Here is a 23856-nt window from a genome sequence, read left to right on the forward strand (position 1 = left end):
ATAGGGTTTTCTACAACAATTATCAAATGATCACTTCTATAGCATGATTGTACTGAAAAAAGTAACCATTACTGAAATTTGTTCTTCATTGGTACCCAAAAAATACGCGACAAAGCAAATATTTTGTAGCTCAAGAATGCATGAGTAATGCTGAAATTACAGTTTTGTTAGTGAGCATTAGCACATTGATAATTAAGATAATAAAAAGTCAATAATGATAAAATCAAGGATAATTAATAATGCAATGCTTTGTTTTTCCTCATAACAATTTTGTACAAAGCATGAAATATCAAATCTTCTGAAAACAAGCTTACTACAAAGCAGAAAATCCAGAAAAGAATACGCATCAATGGCACTAATTACTGTAAAAACTGTGAATCAAAAATGAAAACTCATGAAATAATGCAATTATAAACATAACAAAAGATTCCGAAACCCTTCCCCCATAGGTCTTGCATAATTTGAGGATAGCTCCTTTGTTGAATAGCTTCAGTAGTAATGCTTGTCTCTTAACTAGTACTGCACTTACCCCTGCAGTGATATAACATTTCCAGCACTTTCCACCCAACCACCACTCAGCATGGCAGCAAAGTACTGGCACCGAGAAGACAGAATACACTTGTGCGCGCGAACGCTGTGCCCCTCCACCTCCACTGTCACGTCTGTGTTCACCTCATCCAAGAACATACGCAAAAGGTCCTGGCCAAGGCGAGAGCAAGGTGCTGACCTGCTACCCCCCAAGGATGATGACATGTCTGTTTCCTCTGTGCTACCCTCTGGATTCAATGGAATAATCACGTTTTCAAGGATTATAACATAAGAATAAAAAAAACCCGAAAAAAGTTTGAAGTGAATATTTGAAAAATTCCACCAGGTGTTATTTCTTTGCAGTTCCATGACAGTGAAATTCCCTCAACTACTTGCAAGAAAAGGGATTTTATTTATTTTAAAGGCTAATTTTAAGATGCTCAATAAACACACTGCTGTTTGCATTTTGTATACATACTCAAAAGTTTTCCTTCAATCAAAACATTTACATTCATGATGAATATTTTTTAGTTAATTAGACAGAAAAATTTCTTAATAGTTGCCTCAAATACAAAGATAAATAAAGAGTCTTAAAAAGAATTTCTGCTAATTGCCGCAGAGGCAACAGCCACCACCAATAAAAAGAGCACTTTCATAAATAAATGCAATATTCTTCATATGATTGGAGTTTAACCCTTTCACCACAGCAAAAGGGTTAAAAAAAAATAACACTATACATAGTTACTATTGGCGCAGACAGAAATTAACATATATATTAACATATACACTTCATTTGTTTGATAGATGAGTGATTGATAATTGTTTGATTTTAACTAGAGCACTAATGAATATTATTAGTCTTTTTTAATACTGTCAGTATACATAGTAGTAACAATGTAAATAACAAATGAATTGCTAATATGTACGTTGTTACCATACAATATTTGCTTAAATGAAAAATATGATAATTTGAGAAAAATTACGTAGTGCAGGAAGATTGGTTTACCTGAAACATGATATCATTTTTTTTACTATTGAAATAAATACATTAACATTTTACCCTGATATAAGTTGAAATAGTAGGCTATTCTGAATATTTAAAAATTGAAACTATTTTTAATTCTTTCATTACCACCCATTTTTAGTATTATAGAAGTACAGTTTACATTTGGCAGACAAGGTTCATCAGTGTTATAGCTTGGCATCATAATGAAAATGATGTAACGCAAAGACATAGTTATCACAATAATCACCCACATTCAATACCCATATACTGGTAGTTTAACTGGAGTAGATCTACAAATATCACTGTAAAGAAAAGGATGATAAGTTAAATGAAATGCTAAGAAAAATATCAGTTCACAGAAAGCTTACCCAAGGCTGATCGATCCACGCTGCTCTGCATGCTACTAAGAGCAGACGCAGACTCCGAAAGTGGCTGCTCCTCCACACCTTCACGGTGCAGTGGTGCAGGACTACCCCCACTGTTGCTCCCATTCTTCCCTGGTGATTCACTTCGACCTCGACGACTTCTGCCCGTTCCTTTGTTTAAGCCTATTGGGTAGAGGAGGCGTCCTCGGCTGGATGGCCCAGACCCCTGTCTCGCTTTGCTCTCAATCCACGAGATCTCTTCCACTGGTCGCACCCTTCGCGACCCACTTGATGAACTCATCACATCCTCGGCCCCAAAAGACTCTGAGCTCTCAACCATCGTGGCATCTGCATCCACCGTTGAGGTGCTCCTGTCAAGGTCTGACAGTTTCACAAACTGCTTCTTAGCTTCCTCTTCTATGGCCTCTTTCGTATCTGGCCTATGAGCAATGCCCTTGGAAGCCCTGGTCGCACAGTTATTGAGTCCCTTTTGTACTGTGACACTGGTGTGCTCATCGCTCTCGCGGGAGCTTTGCGGTTCCAATTTCTTTCCTCCCCTCATGCTCTCATTCACCAATGGTTCACTTAATGACTCGTCTTCTTCCTTACAGGAGCTGGCAATCACATCATGCGTCACATCTATCTCCGCTGACGGTCTGCTACTAGAACTCTCTTCGCGGTCCTCTTCAACAGTTTCACACCTTGATGAACTTTCATGGGTCAGGGCCACATTTTCTGGACTTGATCCAATCAACACCCCCCTTTCCCTTGAACCAGATGCCCTCGGCTTGATTTCTCCTGTTGAGGAACCAGAGTCTAGACCACCCTCAACCAAAGACAGACTGCTGCCAGCAACGGAAGTAGACACTTGTCCGGCAGACATGGAAGAAATGCTGGCTGACTGAGATGCATGGTCACTGTCCTCCCCGCTGGCGCTTTCTAACAAATGAGGCACACTGCTTCCCGAGCTGCTCCTCCCAACCACAGAGAGGCTCTGTGTCCTCTTGTGTCGTCTGCTTGGTGGTGTGGAGCAGGATGTAATTCCATCCAAGACATTCGGTATATCTTGGTTCCAAGAATGCCTTTTAGAAGGTGGTGTGCTGGTTAGGTGACCATCTTTCAATATAAATGGTTTTCTCATGACTGGGGGAGTTGGATCAGCTTCAATAAACATAAAGAAACCTTTTCCTTCGGCTCTTTGCTGCTGACCACACGTCTGTTGCACAGGCATCTCCGTTTTCACAGCCTCTAATTCCTTAGTCTCTTTCTCAGGTTCTGGTTTTACCTTGGGAGGTTGACTGGCATCTATGTACATGAACACTGAGCCACTACGACAGCTGTCAGATATTTTTGATGCCTCGGGTTCTGTTGTCTTTGGAACACCACCCTTGCTGACATTTTCTACACTTCCAGTGGTGACCTTGCTATGGGAGAAACCACCCTGCCATGATGAACTCATACCACTTATGTCCTTTGGCCTTTTTGAATCTTTGCCTTTGGTTCCACCAGACTTGCAATTGTCCCCAATGTCAATGAACATGGAAAAGAGGGGCTTTTTCTTTTCAACAATGGTTCCTTCTGTGCTGCTCACCACCTGACTGTCAACAATTTTATCGGTCCTATCCAATGTAGAGTCTTTGGTTTCAGCTGAAGTGATATTGTTAGAACTGGAAGGTGAAACTTCATCTGCAGGCTGCTCAGAAAACTCAACTGCTCTTAAGCCCCTGTTTCCAATGGTGAATGGCATACCTTCACTCCTCCTCCTTCTATGTCGTTTTCGTGCTTCAGGGGTAGAGGGTGACCATGATGATACCAATGATAAAGGGCCAGTGCTTGAAGAATCCCCCTTGATGCAATCACTCATATCAACTACCCAGGCAGAGAGGGAGGGTGGTGTTCCATCCCAGCGTCTAGGGCACCGAGGACTCCCACCAGGGATGTTCTCTTTCTTAGGTTCCTCTGGTGGTGGCCCACCACCAGACAAGATAGGTGCAGCTTCAGAACGGCGGCGCGTCAATGGACTATCAGTGGGTCTTGCTGGAATTAACTGGACAAAGTCAGCAGCAGATGCTCCACCGGAGACAATTGGTGTTGATTCAGTTCGTTTCTGCCATTTTACACTTTCAACAGTCACTGGATTAGTGGCATCCTCATTCTTTGCCACATTTTTAGCAGTTGAACAATGACCATCGTCATCTTTGTTTGTGCTACAAACAGCCTTACCCTGATTAATTTCATCTCTACATTCTTTCTCCAAATATTCATCAGTTTGTTTTTCTACTATAGGTCCAGTTTCCTCCTCTTCTTCACCTGTCTCCATTGAAACTACAGTATTTGTGGCAGTAATGCGATTTATCAGGACAGCATCTCTAACGAAGGTTTCCATTGGGCCATCATTGTTGAGAGAATCAGGCGACTGAATGTCTTCTTCTTTTGATGGTTTGAAACGTTGTGAAAACCTCTGAAGGGGTGAAACAGAATCCACATCACCTTGCAGCCTTTGCTGATCACCAAACAGTTTATGGATACTGTCAACTGTTGCTGAATTCATAGGTACCCCAGGTGAAGCCTGATTATGACTTTTTGTACGCTGTAGTGTATTTGGAGGAGTGGGAATAGCAGGCATACTCAAATTGTGTACCAACATTGGGGGAAGAGATTGAGCTACTGGCGCTTCAGACGTACAAAATTGGCCATTATGCCCCTGAAGTACACCAATCTTCTCCGCTCCTAAGAAACTGTTTGGGGTACAATGTTGCTCCATTTTGTTAATGGAGTCCACAGAAGACCTCCTGTGCAGACCTTGGAAGAGCATGCTTCCCTGTCGTCGCTCATGCTCTTGCCGAAACCAGTTCACCCTTTCTTCACCAGGTTCCAGCTCAAAAGTATCACCTCGGATTAATTCTCCAACACGTTGAGGCAAAACTCCTTTATCATTCTCCAGTACCTCAGCCTGCACTTCTCTCTTTGGTTTGTTAGCACATGTAGATATCCCCACAACTGTTTCGCCAATATGCTGTGATACATGTTCCCTGGGCTGATCTTCACCTGAAATCTGCTCTCCAGATGCACCAAGTTGATGCATGCTAACCTCACATGATTCATCGGATAATTTTGAGTTTACTGCCATTTCAGTACTGCTTGCAACTATTGCCAAACTGTTCTCACTATTTGCTTCAATTGCAATAACCTTGTCGGTGAGTTGCTCCTCACCATGAAGATTCAGCTCATTGTCTTTAATTATATGCATCTCAGGCTTTCCACCTGATGATAATGAAACCACTTCCTCAGGGTGAGCTGCTTCCACATCTTTCTTTATCTCATGAACATTGCTGGTAGGTCCATTGACTAAATATGCATCATTATTTGCTGCACTTTCGCTCAAATCCGGTAGTTTATTTTTCTCAGTCTTTGCATGAGTTAGAATGACAGTTTTATCTTCATAAGTGTGTTCATCTAATTTTTGTTGGCTAATTTCATCTGCAGCACATGCTGAACTAGAATGTTCATCTTTTGAGTCATGCAAATGTAAAGGATCTTCTACCGCATTGTCATTCCTTGGCACAGGGCTATGTAATGAGGTAATAGTTTGACTGGCACTCGTATCAGATGAAAGGACAACATTATCACTCGTATGTCTGACAGTTTTTTCATCTTCATCCAATGTTTCACCTTGCTCATGTAAATTATATGTTTCTTGTTCTTGAGTACTCATTTCAAGTTCTTTCTGAGACTTTGAATGTGCTGGTATTTCATGAACATCAACTTGTTTTGAGGCATCCAGAGGTGAAACAAACTCGCTCTCATCTAATAATGTAGCAGCATCTATGAAAAAATGTTGTGTTACCTTTGATGCTATGTCTTCACATACTTCATTAGTTTTGCATTCTGCGTTTGATATGTCCTTGCTATTACCATGTGCCACTTGTTTATGCGCTTCAGTTCCCGTAATGCTACCACCTATCACATTGTGCTGTGCAGCATCGTAATCTGCACTTTTGAGACCCCCCCCTTTTACCACATCTACACCACGAATGTCATCTTCACCAACTAAACTACCATTTAAATCTTTTGAGTTACATGTGGAGGGTGGAGATGAATGAGATTCCACTTCAGTCAGGGCAGTACCTGTTGCATCACCTTCTGCAGTCATTACCTCACTTGACAGACTTGTTTCCACATGGTTCAAAGCTAAATTATGGTCATCTGTTGGTTGTGAAATATTTAAAATTTCATCGGAGACAACTGTCCCATTGGACATCTTTACATTCTCACATTTAGCAAAATTTACTTGGGTAGGAATTGAGGCCTCTGAGCAACCAGCTCCAACTTCAACAGTCTGATAAACTTCAATTGACTTGGTCATTGTATCGGAAAAGGATATTGGCCCTTTGATTTTACTGGTTTCTTCCAGAGAGACAAGGGCATCCTTTGATGAAGGAACATTTTCACAACGAACTTCTGTTTCATCATATTCCATTCCAACATCATCTGTGTCTGAAACAGCACCTGATGAAACAGATGCAGAAGAGGATTTTAACTTGGACAGAACTGCTGCCTCCGTGTCATCCTCCCCAATGGCAACACTACAACACTCTGCTCCCGAAAGGATTCCTAGAGCCTCTGCATTCCCTTCAGAAGTCAGAGATACATAGGAAGGTGAAAGCAGTTGAGGAACTGAGGGATCTCTGGGCAGGAGAGGGCTTGACACTGAATGCAGACAGTGCCAAGAAGATGATGTAGTGGCATCACTGGGAGTGGGATCTCCAGCTGTCATGCCCCCTCCTGGGGGAGGATTACCTCCAGAACCACTAGTCCCAGTGTCCAAACCAGAATCTTGCTGACTGCTACTAATCCCACCCTCCATGTCGGGACTACAAGGGCTACAGGCACTACACAAAAACTCCTCGTCCTCTTCTTCTGCTTCTTCACAAGAATATGGGGATACCTTGAATGGGAGTGATCTATCTACATCCTCATTATAATCAATTAAACCATCCATTTCAGCATCTGTTCCATATTGGTTGCTTTCCAATGGTCCAAGTTTTGAGTTGGTAGTGCTTTGACCCAATGGAATAGATTTTTTTAAATCTCTTACGGAGGACTGATTTAAAATAAATGACAAAGACCTGTCCTGTTCCACAAATGGAACACTTGAATTATTTACAGAAGATGATTCTGGGTCCTTTTCATTAACTTTACCCGAAATCAAATTTGACACTTTTGGTTGCTTCCTCACTGGTAGCCTTGAAACACCAACATCCCTGTTCCTAGTACCAGGGTTGTTATTTATACCCTTGCCTGGTGTTTCTCTTGACTGCCTTAGGTTCCTGATGAAGGAATCATTTGACTTAGAACGATCACGCACAGGAATACCCAATCTTAATGATCCTCTGCCAGCAGAATTGTATCGGCTTCCTGCACCTCTACCTCTTTCTGATTTCCCACCTTCTTTTGAGAGGATTGACTGGAAAGATTTCAACAGCTCATCTTGTTCGGCAAGCTCTTTTTCCAAGGCCTCTCCAACTGGATTCCCAAATGCAGGGGAGAACCCTTTTCCTCTCAGGTCTAGATGGCGTGGCCTTTCTTCTCTACATACATCATCTACAGGAACAATTGAATAATAAGATGCATGTGCATCACGATCACTAATTGGTCTTTTCTTGTATATAGGCGAAGAGTATATCAAATCTTCTTCGCAACTGAACTCAGAAGTTGAAGTTGCTTTATAATCCTTCGATACACTCTCCAGGGGCAAAATATAATCCGTGGAATGTATTAGTTGATCAATGTATTCGTTTGATAGGGGCTTGCTACTATTTTTATCAATTGGCCCAAATTGCTCGATAATTTCACTTGGTGAGGTTTTTGGTGTGACATACACATCTGATTCTGGGCTCAATATTGACTCATTTCTGCTGCCTCCAAATTCTCCAGGAAACTGTTTTGTGGTCACTAATATATTTTCTAAATACTGCAAAAGAGATTTCTCTTCTTCTTCAATGGAATTTTTCACATAAATGTCCCTGGAAAAAAAAGCAAACAGTGATTCAGAAATAAAACCTTCAGGATTTAAAAATTATATCATTTGCCAGTGAATCAATAACATGTCATGTGCTTAAAGATTAATGGCTTTAAGGATAGTATGATTGACAAAGAAGAGAAGCACATGTATTTAATTACATTATTCCTCTCCAACAAATACATTCAATTCCATGAAAGGCATGCAAAAACACGAAGCAGACTATAAGCAGTTCAATCATAATTCTTCTTGCATCCATTTTTCACTTTAACATTTCATATATGTACATACTTTCCATTTCCCATCCCACCAATAATTTTCTTCATGTATAAAAATTCAAAAATACAAGTCAAACTAAATTATGATTGCAAGGATAAAAATACTGTTATTGAAGTGTTTGACAGGTCCATAAATCAGAAAATGCAACGATCCAATTGTGTGAACTTGTCTTAAGAGTAGAAATATGAATCGTTATTCTGTCATTTCATTTAAGCCACGTGGATCCTGGAAAATGTAGCTAGTAGCAACTCCCTGCATCATTTCTCTAGCAGACTCAACTGATTAGTATGATTCAAAAAAGGAACAATATGGTCTAAATTGTCTCACTATATATTCATGATTGAATAGAGTAACTATTTAAGGGAAATGATTTTCATACTTGTCACTCAACACCTCATGAAGCTACCTAATTGTCTTGGTAAATTATTTCACAATTTTGACATACAGTTAACTCTCAATTATCTACGCTAATGGATGTATGATCAAGCATAGAAAATCAAAAAACATGGATAACTGAAAAACACAGAAAATATGTTCATAATAAAAATGGATAAATAACAAAGACCCTTTTCATTCCTTGTGATTCATTTATTTTTTAGCAAACATTAGCTTTTTGTGGAGTGACTCCAGGACTTTCAACTAGAGTTAAACCCAGGACCCTCTCCTAAGTACCCAAGCACTACAAGCTTGTCTAACATGGCACTCAAAGACACAAATAATTATTATGCAGCACGCAATTTCAGGAAGATCGGAGATTACATGTTTTCAGACTCCCCAACTACTCCCTAACTTTTCAAGCAAATATCATCTCTCAAGCTTGCACGATTGCAGTTCAAAAATTTTCAAAAGAATATTTTTATCCTTAATCACTAGACTCACTTTCAGAACTTAAAATGTGTGGTTAGTAAAATTAAAAGTTTAAACAAGGAGTTACTTTTTTTAACCACAGCTGTATGGAGTGAAACCTCACTTAACAAACATCTCACAAAGCCAGCGAGTAATTCACATAACCAGGAAAAATATTTTGACCAAAAATGGCTCACTTCACAAGCGACTTTTTGCATAACGAGTGATGAAAATAAGGGAATTTGCAGAATGGTTGCACATCTGCTACTGCAGTTTGTGTTTAGCTCTCACTCCGCTAACATTTTAGTGTCGCTAGTGATTACACATTTTTCCCAACTTAAGTCCAGACAAATTATTCTGAAATTTTTTGCAAAGTTTAACAGTACTTTGTGCATAGCTTTAAAATTTTCCCAAACAAGAAGCTGCAAGAATAAATTAAGAGCCACATAAGAGAGTAAAAATAACAGTAGAAAAGAAAACTAAATTTACTGAAAAGCTAGAGCGAGGTGTGACCGTGGCTGATCTATGCATAGCACACACATACAATTGGTCGGCATCAACAATTTCAACTATCCTCAAGAACAAGGGCAACATTGAGTAGATAGATGCTTCAAAGGGAGTGACAAAAATATCAACACAACAGTTACATATTCTTTATAATGTCGAAAGGATGCTTCTCAGACAGATAAATGAGAAGCAAATGCAAAGAAAAGCAATCAATAAGAATATCATTCGTGAGATGGCAAAAACGATTTTTGCCATCCTCATTAAGACAACACAAGATCATCAATGGCCATAGAAGAAGTATTTGAGGGAAGCCGTGGGTGATTCAAGAAGTTTAGATGAAGAACTCCCACAATCAATAGACATGGTGAAGCTGTGAGCACTGACTCAAAGGCAGCAGAGGACTTCACCAGTATTTTCATTAAACTCATAGATTCTGAGGGTTAACTGCCATAACAGGTTTTCAATTGTGACCAGAAGGGCCAGACCTGAAAAATGATGCCCATGCAAATCTATGTAACAGCAGAGGAGAAAATATTGCCCAGCACCAGGACAAAGAAAAGAAAGTCTCACACTGTTGTCTCTTGCCAATGAAAGAGGATACTTGAAAATTTAAACCCCTACATGCTTACCTTTCAGAAACTCTACAAACCTTCAAGAAGTGTAAAATTCAGAAGAGTGGGCTAAATGCCAAATGAAATTGTCATCATACCATGCGTATGAAGCATCAACCCAATAAAGTTATAATAGATTAAGTGGTTATACACGCTGAAAATTTATTGGATGATAATGCTGGGTGGCATTTTCAGAAAATTTTGATGGGTCAGCAAAAACAAATGTCTACCAGACAGCTTTCTAGTAAAAAAAATAAATAGGAATGTATCATAAATAATAAACTGATTATTGTGATTCTTTTTTGTTTTTACAAATCAAATGCATATTCCAGTTAGGTTCATTCTGTGATAGAAGGAAAGATGAAGACGACTCACGATAATAAACAATCCATACATTTTCTATTTTCCATTACATTTATCTATTACATATTTTTTCTATTACATTTTCCATTATTTTCTTTGAATTAATCTTTTACATAATTTATTTTTTGGGCATGGAATGCATTATCTTCATAAACTTACATGGGGAATTATTCTCGTTGTGCGAGGCTCCACCATAATTAGAATGCAATATTACTAGATAAGTATTGAAGGAAAAATCGGAGATAAGTCCTTGAGCAATTAACAAAATTTTTCCAATCGGTGTTCATCATTCTAATTGCAAGGTAAGTACCTCTAGCATTAATTCTCTATTATATCAGGTTTTACTCGTCAATTTATGCTCTTTTCTCTGACAGGTCCCCAATATAACAGGGAGTTGGAATTTTGCTATCATGCTAATGGGAAGCTTTCAACCAAATGGAACACTAGCAAGATTTTATTTTCCAAATAATATGATACATCTACTTGCAAAAAAAAGTTAAGCTAACATAATTACTTAAAGTGATCACCTCATCAGTCTTGAGCTATGATTTTAGAAAATTTCAAGTTTTGGGGAGAGGTGTATATGATAACCAAACATGAAAATGACACCATTTACATAAATTCAAAATATCCCACAGACTGCAGTGATTATATAATTTTAGATGTTACTGGGATAATCTAAATTGCCTACTGAATCAATATCATAACATTCTGGTAAAATATTTGGCAGGCAAAATCCAACATTCACTGAAAAAACGGAATGAAAACTCCAAGCATTACAGATAAATCAGCCCAAAATAAGCCATTTATATTTCAAAGGCTCATCATTAAAAGATAAGACATTATGATGGACTAAGTTTTCCTGGAATAAAATTGATCTCATGAGCATATCCAAGAACTTCCCTAGTGTGGCTAATGAAGATTATCTTTTTCTAGCCAGGAATTTAATTTAAATTCCACTTTTTACACCAAGAATACATGTTCAATCCTAACTATAAAAAAGTGGTATTCCTGCTTTCTTTACCCAAAATATTATTACTATTGATATTCAGCTGGTCGATGTAAGTTTTGGATTATGGATGGATGCAGCCTATGCAATTGTGCAACAATTAACTTACTTGCCTCTCCTCACTTAAGTACAACCTGACAATGGACACTATAGTAAGTCTCTTCAATTCCATGTACCTCCATCCTTCATACCAGCCAACATCCCTATCCCATATCTTCCATTCCTTGCTTACCTGATCTTCTCCCTTCTATTACAGTGTTCAACATCCCATTACCAAACAAAACCCCCTTGATCCATTTTTTGGCCTCCTTTGGATTTCTCCCAACAATCCTCCCTCTTCCCCACCATGCACTTCCTCATTCGTTTTCCTTTCCGCTAACTTCACCTATTCTATAGCACTCTATTTTTCTCGACTTTTCAAGACTTTTTAGATTTAAATCCCAATTATCCAGATGCATTAGCAGTAAATATAAGCTTATCACAGAAGAAATAAAAAATACGATAAGCTTAGCAGTTTCAATGTCTGCTCTAGTGGCATTTCAGTACAGTTATACTTCAGCTCAGTAACAAATTATGACTACTTCATTATTTACAATCAAAAACTTCCATTTTTACTCGGCGATTACGAATAATACAAAATGACAAGTTTTGATTAGCATTCAAAATCACAGTTTGATGTCCACCACCACCACCCCTAAGATGAATATTGCAATTATTCCTAGGATTTGCAAAAATCTGTCTGATGCACTAGTGTTGTCAATAACTTCATCATCATCATTCTAGATTTATTATCAGACTTCTTATACTAAAAACATGTCTACCTCTTCCCAACTTATTTTTTTAAATTTAAATTAATAGAGACTACAGATGAAATTTTAAAGAAACTATCTAGATAAAATGGAACTCTTTATTTATTATGGATCTAATTTGTGTCACGAGCATTTTACATTCTTCTAAATCATTGCCATCTATTATCAGCATGAAATAACTAATCCAGTCAACCAACGCCACAGACGATTGAACAACTTCAGAGGTAGGCAACCCATACAACAAAATGTATCCTTCCTAACTGATACAGTAGCATCAATCCACAAATGTTGAGCATTATGCTTTACACGTTGGAACTTATACTTTTTGTGGACTGAATGTTTTTAAATTTTCTCCAATAATCATCCTAAACATACAAACGTACAAACAAAAATTCCGACTATTGTTAATTGAATTTTTACAAGTGTAACGAAAACACACTCGAGAGCAAATCTAGGCATTATGGAATACCTGTCACCTCTTCTACCTGCCCATAAAGTTGTAAATAAATACCATCCTTAGTTTTGGCAAATTGCATATGGCACTTATTTAAGGAGGCACAACAATTATCATACAAGCATAGTCAACAATGGCTCAAAAATTGCTAACTTATTCCATTATGGTAGCACATTAAATAGAAGAGAGCGAAAACATTGGATCACAAAAACGAGTGAAAACAATGGATAGCAAACATTTCAAAACATGCAAGAATGTTCCACACATTAATAGAACATTTGCAACAGGGGTATAAAACATTATATAGAACAAAGTTTACAGCACATATAAGCAGCTGAAACTTCATGAGATACTTCTAATGTAAATTAATTTTTTTAAATCAATTCCTAACCAACACACCTCTTTTGCTTTCTCTGTAACATAATTCAAAAGATTCTATATCAAGCCACTGCAGCACTTATACCTCTTAAAGGGACACCTCAGGATTGTATGAAAATACACTGCTGCATTATCTTTGATCCAGATTCCAACTAAGTTCAATTACAAAGGTATTCATCTATTTAATATGGTAAGATGTGTAGAATAGTATCCTCTAGTTAATGCCACCCTGTCATGTTCTCAATAAAAAAGAGAAATACCCCCTAGTTGCATCATCCTCGAGTGTTACTACAGCCTATCTCAGGATGACAGTGAGTCTGATGCTACAAAAGGTGAAAATGGGGAAGTCAAATTCGGCAAACACAGTAACTCACACCTTACATATCTATTCCAACACAGACAGTGATTTCATTATTCCAATTTCATTCAATTCCAATTAATATAATTTACTCTTAAGTACTTAAGTATGTAATGCATCTTAAGCGATTAGCATCATTACCTTAAATGTGGGCAGTATGAGGAGAATGTTAAGCATTCAGAAAATTTTCAAAAACCCATCTCCTAAAATTTTCTAGATAGTGAGTTGCCATGCATTATTGTTTTGCAGTTCCATTCACCATTTTATTTGCAACTAGAATTATTTGAATTGGTAAAGTTGGGCATTCTTAAAAAAGGTTTCCACTGTTCACTTGAAGCCCAAAACAGTAGCTTCATAGGAGGAGGAGGAACCAGACGGGCTGAGGCGACTTCTGATATAAATTAACCATTACCATAGGAAATCTTTTTCTTAAGTTCTAGAAAAACTCCTTCACATAACTTCTACTTATCTCTCACTAAGACGGCTAACAAAATGATAATTCTGGGGCTCTGAGTAAATATTCCATTTCGAATATAGTGCATAATAATTCTGTAAAGAGAACCCTCTAAGTAGTTAAACATTAAAGAATGAAACTTATTCAAGGTTTAAATTACAAAAGCAAAAATATTCAGTACTGGGTGAAATTAGAAATTTTTATGCTAACTTAATTTTTAAGCATATATAATTTGAACATAAATGATTGAGAGGATGACTAAGGGATGCATGATAAGAGCAGACATTAAAATCTTAAAATGAATCACAATGTGTCATATGAGCAGCTGAATTTTTTGCTGTGTGGGTTGCCTCCATCACAAATACTCCTATGGTATTATTATAGATAAATCTTCATTAAAGGGTTTTAAGGGATAAAAGGGCCTCTAACTCCTGACCAGCCTCGACAATTTCTGAAATACAATGACAACAGTTTTATTTGGTAACTTTGTCAAGGTAACACTGTTTTTTTCAAAAAAAGGACTTAAGCACAATTTTCCCAAAAACCAATGGCTAATTCCTACAACTGACACACACAATACCCTGGATTTTGAAATACATTTAAGCATTTTAAACCTTGAATGATACATCTTAATACACAGTATGCGGCAAATATAAAAAATATGTTCTGATATAAACAAGGATGTAGCAGCCCAGTGGTTATAATGACAAGGTTGACCAGAGTATTAAGGTTCAATTATGGGGGACAACTTTGGATACCCGCAGCTTCACCAAATGAAATAGTGATTTTTCAGGTGCCAGATCCTCCTGAAGCAGGATAATAGGTTTATATTGAAGGTTTTTGAGATGCGGTCGTGGAGAAGGATGGAAAAATTAAATGGGAAGAAATGAAAACAAATGAAGTAGTAGTAAAAGGCATGGTAATGGATGGTTGAGGATTATTGGTAGAAATCCAAAATAGGCAGGAAAGGTGGATGCAGAGCTTTTTGATTTGCAATCGAATGTTTAAGGCTGTTGTAGAGGGAGGAATGTTAGACAGGTAAGATACAGGGTGGAAAAATAAGAAGAATATTAGATGGAGTGAAGGGAGGTAGAATGTAAGCAGAATTGAAGAAGGATTTATTGTAGTGTATGGTGTCAGTCAAGTCGTGTCTATTCAGGAGAGGCTAATAAATGTATGAATACTGTTTGTGCTCATCCAAAATCTAGCTTAAATAGTACAAAACCATATAATAATGGATCTTCCTGAGCTCTAACTTGACCAATAAAATCAAATCCCTGGAAATGATTAGTGCAATGGAATACTGTACACTTGATGATACCTTACTGATCAAGTAGAAAATTTGAATTCAAATTTGTATGGAATATGTACTGAACACTTGCTGTTTCATTGCACAGCACAAGCCTACATAGAAGTTGACCACCATGAGAAAAAAGTTTCACTTGATGCACTCCCCAGACCTCCAAACCCCCTCCCAAAATTATGCCACCACAATGAATCCACCAGTGGATTTTTGCATCAATGGAACAGTTTCACAACGTTCATACATTGAGTACATATCTGGTGAGAGTGAACATAAATGTTCCTGGTCTAAGTTGACAGCTGAAACCCAAGCCAAGCATGCAGTTTCTCCAATTCTCCAAGAAATGTATAGGAAATTTGTTTTTACAGTGAAGTGAACACACCAACTGGATATAACAACACTGACATAATTTGGATTTTAATATGCTTCAATGGGTATGTCCCTTTCACCATAAACTCAATTTCAGAAAAACAGGTTCTTGACACCACAAAACTTGCATGCCCAAATCAGAATTTGAACCTGACAAATTTGGATTAAACAGTTAACATTTTATTTAACCAACATGCATACACCAAGTGGTTCATTATAATTCAGAAACACAAAACAAGAGCTAGCACCAAAACAAAAAAATGAATGCATTCAATATATCTTGGAAGCAGAAAAGAAGAAAATATGCCGAAGCTTAATTAGAAATACACCACCATGACATAGCATATATCACAAGATAAAGCTTGATCAATAAAATAAAGAGAATATCAGGAATAAATTATTTCACCACAGCTCACTCAGCTGATTAAATACCCATCCTAGAGTCTGCCCTCCAATACAAAATGCATCATATGGCAAATCTAAGCTAATAAAATTCTTATGCAATAATGATTTTTGGAAGATATATATTCATATTCTTCAAGTTTAACAGAAAGTTTAAAAAACATGTTTGAGTACTGCCAATGAGGCAGCTGACAAGCTCATAACTTTTAGCCATGGGTAAGCATGAAATCCATTCCTCCAACGTTAACAGATAAAAATCATACGTAACATGAAATTCAAGATCAGATCATACCTTATAAAGCTTTCTAAATAGTCCACAGAAGCCTTCTCTAAAGCAGCAGAAGAATAACGACTACTCGGAGATGAAGGTTCTTGGATGGCAGAGAGATGAGAGAAGAACTTGGGTGCTCTAACTTGCAAGATACTGTGGTGCGCCCGTATTGTCTTGCAATTGACAATGACTTCCAAGTCCCAATAGAGAGACTTTGCATACAGTCTGTTAAGATAAAGAGACTTTGTAACAATTCCTGATGAAAAATACAGCCATAAAAGCAGCAGAAGCATGGTAAGCAAAAGGCTGACATAAGAAAAAAACAACTGAAAACTCATGCAATAGAACTAAATGAAGAAAAATGAAAACTTTCTCTAGTTTAATTCAGAAAAACTTACCAATAATAAAAGAGTATCTATCACAGTCAACCATTTTACAGCTATGAAAACTGTCTTTCCATAATTTGCTTTCATCTTGCCCCAAGGTAATTAAATAAACCCCTGAAATACATTGTAAAAAAATGACAAATCTACAGAATATGCAAATAATAACAACCAAAATTCATAGCGGATAGAATTGCAAATATACAAATCAAAGGGTGTCATTACAACCATGCATATCATTATAAGACTACATTACAAATTAAAGCATTTCGTTATTACGTGTTCAAATTAAAATAAACAGTTTATCAAACTACTACAGCATTAATCAAAAAGGTATATACTTTCAAATAAATGTTCGGTGCTTACATTTTTAGTTTATTCTACTGATTTTTAAGTGCGTCAGATTACACCTTATTAACCACTTGATATTGATTTCCTAATATAACGCAATTAGCCAAGAAAAAGCCAACAGGAGTATTGCGTTAGGTATTTTTCCAAAATGCTTTTTTTAATGAAAGTGAATTCACCACGAATTAACTAATTGGAAGTCAATTTTAAATATTCACCAAGCACATATATTAGCTTTAATAATGAATTAGAGCAGTTTAAAACATTTAAATGTTAGATGAACAGATACTACTGGTTGGAATATAAAAATACCTTTAAAACTATGGCGCCTAAACACTCAAATGACGTACACACCTTCCAATGTCTTCCTGAAATTGTGCCTCGAGTTTATCTCGTAGTTTCCTCCACTCTTTATCACATTTTTTATGAAATGATATTGTGAGAGATGTGGCCGAGGCTGTCTTCGAAAGAGCCTCTCCTGCCATGAGGCATGACCACAACAGTTCCCAGAAGCCACTCCCACTTTACCTGTCACACCGCCATATAACGAAATTCATCGGTCGTCCTTGCTGAATATGTTGTATGCTTTAAATTAAAACACACATAAAGCAAATATAGCGAAACGAATCGTTTTTCTGGCGTACGAAGTCACTATATTAAAAACATGCAATTCAATCGAACAATCAACTATTCCGCTTTTAAGGAAACAAACGGCTGAAATATGATTAGTAAATCTCAGAAAATATATTTAATATGACAATTTGGCACTTGCGGCAAGCCAGACTGCCAAGTTCAACAAACATAGCATTTCAGAGACAATGACGGCAATAACGACGCCTAATGTGCATCTATTAGAATAAAACTGTGCGATTTAAACATTCTCTGTATAAACACACAAAGCAAAGAATTAAAATACTTTCAAAAACGCAGTATTTCTTTACCGGAATGAATGATAAGGAATTACACATCTCACACCAGTAGTTTCAATATAATAGTCGTCTGCTTAAATCACCTCAACCATTGCCGAAAACTGTCACTGCGCATACAATACGTATGTCTACTCTTGAGTCAAAACACTTCTCCGAATGAAGTGAATTTTCCTGAATTATTTCACTTGGAGTTATTTAATATACTTGGAATACCAATGAATGAAAATTAATTAAATGATTTCTAAACGTATTTTCCCAGACCTTAACCATTGTAACCTTTGATCGAATAAATACCCCTCTAAAATATTGACGCCCGAAATTTTTTTTAGTTTAGCTGAGTACAATTTCCCTAAAAATTGCTCAGACTCGCGCTTTCTAAATTTCACGCTCTACGCCTTTGGTTCCAAAAGCATCGAATTAGGAAGGACACAACTTTCATCTCGCACTGCCCCACGAAGATCCAGTCACACTATAAGGCAGTTTTCGGCGTAGAGTAAAAAATTAATGAAATATTACCTTAATTCTTTGGCCGAATGTCCATTTTGAATGTCAAACACATTAAAATGATCCTACCCTAATTTTCTTTCATCGCAGCACTTAGTCTCATCAGAGTGATGTTAAGATTTTTTCAATGAAAATTTCAGACAGCCCATAATAAATTTCCTCTGGGTAGGGAAGGGCATAGGATAACGGGTGCCCAGTTGTTCTCGGATTTTTATTTAGTTTGAAGCATATTTCATCAGTCAACGAAACCGTGATTACCAAGGAACGTAATACTTTAGCCCCTAGTTCAACTCCCATGCCCTTGGTGGAAGGTAGCGATCCATAACAGTAGAAACATCGTGGCCCTTGTTTAGAAACCAGACGGACTTTGTACGCCTGCATTAGAGGCTCCATCCCATCATTTGAACCATATTAAAATGCATCATTGAAAACGTTTGATTGAATGATCATTCTACATTTTAAGAAAAGCTCACATTTACATACCTAATCCTATTTGAAACTCTCCTAAAAAATTTCCAGCGGGAAAATTGGAAATTATAATAGCTATTTTCATTTTTCCTAAAGGAATCCATTACTTACACTAATGATAAATAGACTAAGAGTAAATGATTTTTTATTAGAACATCTCTTCTATAGTGATTTAGGGTAACTATGAAATAGAAGCATTTCAGTTTCAATCACTACCAAAATCATGATTCACCTATTAGCATTACCTAACTACCAACCACCTGTTTCTCAATTACTTAATTTATTTACTTTCATTCATGCATTTATACGGGACTTAATAACATTTAGTTCTCAAAATACTGATTATTTGATCATGATGGTATTTAAAGTAGTTAAAATATTAAAACAAAGTGAAGAGATAGGAAGAATATCTGGAGAATCTTAATGATGGAAAATAAATGCATTTTATGGTAGCAATCATGTACTATAGTTTGACAAATGGCACAACCAATTAAATGATTTCATATTTGATTTTATGAAATGTACAATTTAAATGTTGTAAATGGTTGTACAATGTAAATTTTACAACTATGTTAAATGCCATAAAGATAAATAGTGCAATATATAGACCTAATAAGTACATATATGAACCCATCATTATTTTATTAATCAGATGAAGATTGGGATGATTGTGATATCCGATTGATGATTTTTTCATCAATCGGATAAATGAGTCAGCAAGTAACCAGTTATATACCCTATTTGTGAAAAACTTTATACAATCTAATTTCAATTGAGTTGAAAACCAATTTTAATAAAATGAGTGGTAAGTTGAAGTCGGTCTACAATATTTAGTATCAAAGTTTTCATCACCCTTAATGGTATTGTGATAATTCAGGAGAAAGAGATTATAGTGTAGCGATATAATCTTGAACATGATATGTGTATTAGAGAATAAATCCCAATGATCTTTAAGAAAAATGTAATTGCCCCTCTCCCACAAAAGGCAAAAATATGTGAAAGCCTAAGAAAAATTAGTCTAATGGCCCATAAAGTAAAGATTATTTCATGAACAAGCCATTGGAGAACTGAGAAGATAGTGAAGGATAGTTGGCCAACTGTGCACCAATTTAGGTTTAGAAAAAGTGAAGGAACAAGAGAAGATATTCTTGCTCTCAGACTCATCATAGGAATAAGGTACAGAAAGTTCAACTGACCTATGTTACCATTATTGATTCGAAGTAAGATTTTAACAATGTGGCCCGGAATATATATGGTATACCTTAAAAGAAATCGGAATGAACTACAACAAGAGGAAGAGATTGACCCATGATTCATATAGAGAGCAGGTGATACTGAATAATGTGGTGAAAGCAGATGCATCTGGAAGTAAAAAAAGTAAGGCAGGGGTTCTTATAGCTCCTTTGATATTTAACATATAAGGTGGGAATACTATTACCAAAGTCTCAGAAAATATTTAAGATGACATATCAATAAACAGAGCAAGGATAAGTATGCTTCAACTTTTGGATGACATAGCTGTACCTAAAAAGGAAAAAGAAGATCTGAAAAGGATACTAACCACTATGGAGATGGGGACAAAAAAGTAAAAACTCAAGAATTGAAATTACAAGACAATGGTATGAAGTCAAAATTGGAAGAATAGTCTCCAGGTGAAACTGGGGAAAAACAAGGATAGGCTAGTATGACAAATAGATATGACAGCTGTTTTTTTATTAATAGAGAACATAGTTTAAAGTATTTTGTAGAAACTGAATGTGTGTTGATTATGAAATATGTGGCAAGAGAAGTAACCCATTACTAATGGCTTTTTCTTAAGATGATTGAGCTTTGTTGTGAAATATTTTTTACTTTACATTATATTTACCCAAAAGATATGGAATAAAATGGATCGCTTTTCCTAAATAAGATGCTATTATCAACATTTCATCGTGAGTTGAACTTAATAAGACCAACCTTATCATCCACACCAACAGTTAATAGTGGTGGGACGAAACCTCTACTAGCAGAAAATCAACTGCTTCTTCCTTTATGTTACATGTATATATCTGATAGCCACAGGTATTCGCTTGTGATTGCCTGAGGCTAGCTGTCAGAACTGCCATTTCTTGTGACTTTCAGAAATTTATGGGTACTAAACCCTACTAGATATGAAACAGGGCACAATTTAAGGCTATTATTATGAACTTGATATTTACAGATAAGTGTGTGCAAAATCAAATTAAGTAAGACCAACTGCTGTGAAATCATAGAACCACCTCTGCTCTGCATCAAACAGCTTCCCAAGCTATTTTGGTGGCCTGTCAGCAAAGTGTTTGGGGTGTGACAGAAGGATTCTGGAAGCTGAAAAAGAAAAACAGAATTTCCATCATCATCATAGATGGAACACACATCAAAATAGATGTATCAAGGGCAGCAAAATGTGTCAAGAAAGGATGTCCATCTGGTATATATGCTGGTGGTAAATAATTTATCCAGCATGCAATTTTCGATACTAGACATGGCCATTGTTTTAAATACCGTACTAGTTATTTACATAGTGTCTGAAACAATTGCCTACATCAAACTTCATCTGGCTTATTGGCCATCAGGGTTTGTTCTTTGAAATTTCACCAAACTTCTTCAACGTTTTTTATAATATTTTTTGTGTGAATATTTTGACATAGTTCTGAATTATTTGATACATAGCCACCCATTTCAGTTCTTTATATCAAACAGAAAATTTTGATACATGTCCTTTTACCCTTCCTTTCAACTTTTTTCAACTATATTGAATTCCATGCCCTATTTTCCCTTGATTTCATTAGAAACTATCAAGTCTATAATTTCTTTTCATTTAAAGCTAGTCCTGGAGGGTTGATGAACTATTAGGTATGTTTAGAGGGCAAAATACTCCCATAAGAGCTTTTAAAAATGAGGGCTATGATGCTGGGTAATCAATTTCCAAGTAAGTATTGAATTGTAGCTTTAATTCTGTACAAAGATTTAGACTAACCAACAGCATTAAGAGGTATCTTGACTATGATGAAAGCCTCTATAAGCAGTTTTGCAGAGTTAGGTAATCACCAGTTGATTGAACTGTTGAAAAATTTTAAGAAATTGGCAGACAAAATAAAAGGAATTGGTTCTAATGCCATTTTAATATCATTTATAAATCATTTAAATAATATTGGACTTAGGTGGGATCCTTGGGGAGCACATGATGATTGATAGAAATGTTTACTTCTAGATGCATTAATTTTAACCACAACTTCTCTGTTTGTCAGAGGACTTTCCATCCAGTCAAGCAAGGTACCACTCATTCCCAATGTATCCTACCTTATAAGATGCTCATGACTAAGATTATCAATAGCCTGATTGAAGTCAGTAAATCTGACATCTGTTTGTAAGCTTTTCTCCGTATCTTCTATACTTTTAAGAAACCAAAAAATTAGTGAGGTTTGAACTTCCTTTAGTGAAACCATGCTGCTCAGTGATAATGAAACTATTAAAGATAGTAGTTAGCTTATCTACAACCAATGATTCTAAGACTTTTCCTATTATTAAGAGCAAGGCAATCTGATGATAGTTAGCTATGTTATTTCTGTTACCCCACTTCTGTATTCATACTAAATATGTGGATTTAAGTACCAGGAAAAATCCAGGGGTGAGGGATTTATTGAACAGTACATTCAAATGATAAAGTAATGGCTCAAGACACCCACTCAGAAGCAGGGCTGGGAGTTCATCAGGACCACAACCCTTTCGGAGGTCAAGTTGGCATAGTTTAGTTTTGATGTCTTCTACTGAGATTGTTATAGCTGAGTTAGAAATAGAGGTGTGAGTATGAAAATTGTGCAGAGGAGTACTATCAAGGTTTAGATACAAAGATTAGAAATACTTTGTTACAAATATTACATTGGGTAGTCTGTCTGTCTTCCTCATCTGCTATCATGATTCCAAACAAGTATTTTATTATGTTGGATAGCTGACTTGAGTTGTGTTATGTATCTGTTGTAACAAGTCCTTATCAGTTTGGCACATTCTGACCTCAACTGTAAAAATTTAACATAATCAGATTGGAATCCAGTTTATGTAATTTGTGCTGCAAATTCTTCCTACTGATTAAATTTTTTGATTCAAACCTAAACCACCAAAGAAAACTACTAGTTTTATAAGTGTTCATTGGAGTAAGATACCCTGATATAGAATATCATAAAAGTAATTAAAAGCCTCATTTGTATCTAGCTCGATGAGTTCATAGTTCCCGTTAATTTTAATAACAAGTAATTTTTTGGAGCAAAAAAATTGCATTTCTTAAAGTCATTTTTGCACAACAAAATCAATCATCTGAATTGGACATGACAGTTGAAGGGAAACTTTTATGGCAGAACGATTGGGATCACTTGATAGTTCAGGATTACTATCCTGGGAAATGGAATTGAAGTTTGAATTTGTGAAAATTAGGTCAAATAATTTTTCATTATAATTATAGATGTTATTTACTCATTGAAATTGCAGACAATTGCATAGGGTCTATCAGCACATGAGCAGGGGCTGGTAGAGAAGACTTTAAACATGACAACTGTTCTGCAGAGTTTAATGTATCCCAAAAAAAAACTTGAGGAATATTAAAATCACCCATTATTAAAACCTTTAAATAATTATCTTTGTCAATGATATTTTCAATTGCCTCACCACAAGTACGATATGCCTCTGTTGAGGAGTATGAAGGCAAGGAAACCATGCCAATTAATAATATTGATCAGGAAGTTATCATCCATAATTAATGAATGGAATTTAAAAAAATGATATACGGAGAAAGTATTCTTCAGATTTGTGGATGTCACATTGCTTCATGTACTTGCAGGGAGCAGAGAATATCTGACAAGAACACTATTAGCCAGCATG

The 23856-nt window shown here is 36.4% G+C and overlaps 1 protein-coding gene across 1 annotated transcript in view; it reads right to left on the minus strand.

Annotated features, from left to right (window-relative positions):
- Positions 1 to 22900, minus strand: part of LOC139692179 (streptococcal hemagglutinin) — a 43855-nt gene extending 20955 nt beyond the window's left edge. The window contains exons 1-6 of the mRNA XM_071590244.1: positions 22864 to 22900; positions 22671 to 22766; positions 18007 to 18064; positions 16356 to 16559; positions 1903 to 7925; positions 530 to 776 (exon numbers count right to left, since the gene is read on the minus strand). Of these exons, the coding sequence (XP_071446345.1) occupies positions 530 to 776; positions 1903 to 7925; positions 16356 to 16559; positions 18007 to 18064; positions 22671 to 22766; positions 22864 to 22900 (6665 nt within the window). The remainder of the gene's footprint in view (positions 1 to 529; positions 777 to 1902; positions 7926 to 16355; positions 16560 to 18006; positions 18065 to 22670; positions 22767 to 22863) is intronic.
- Between the last annotated feature and the right edge of the window lie 956 nt (positions 22901 to 23856).

This window comes from Hetaerina americana, unplaced genomic scaffold (genome assembly GCF_022747635.1).
Source record: "Hetaerina americana unplaced genomic scaffold, ioHetAmer1.1.p SCAF_4, whole genome shotgun sequence".
Classification (NCBI taxonomy): domain Eukaryota; kingdom Metazoa; phylum Arthropoda; class Insecta; order Odonata; family Calopterygidae; genus Hetaerina; species Hetaerina americana.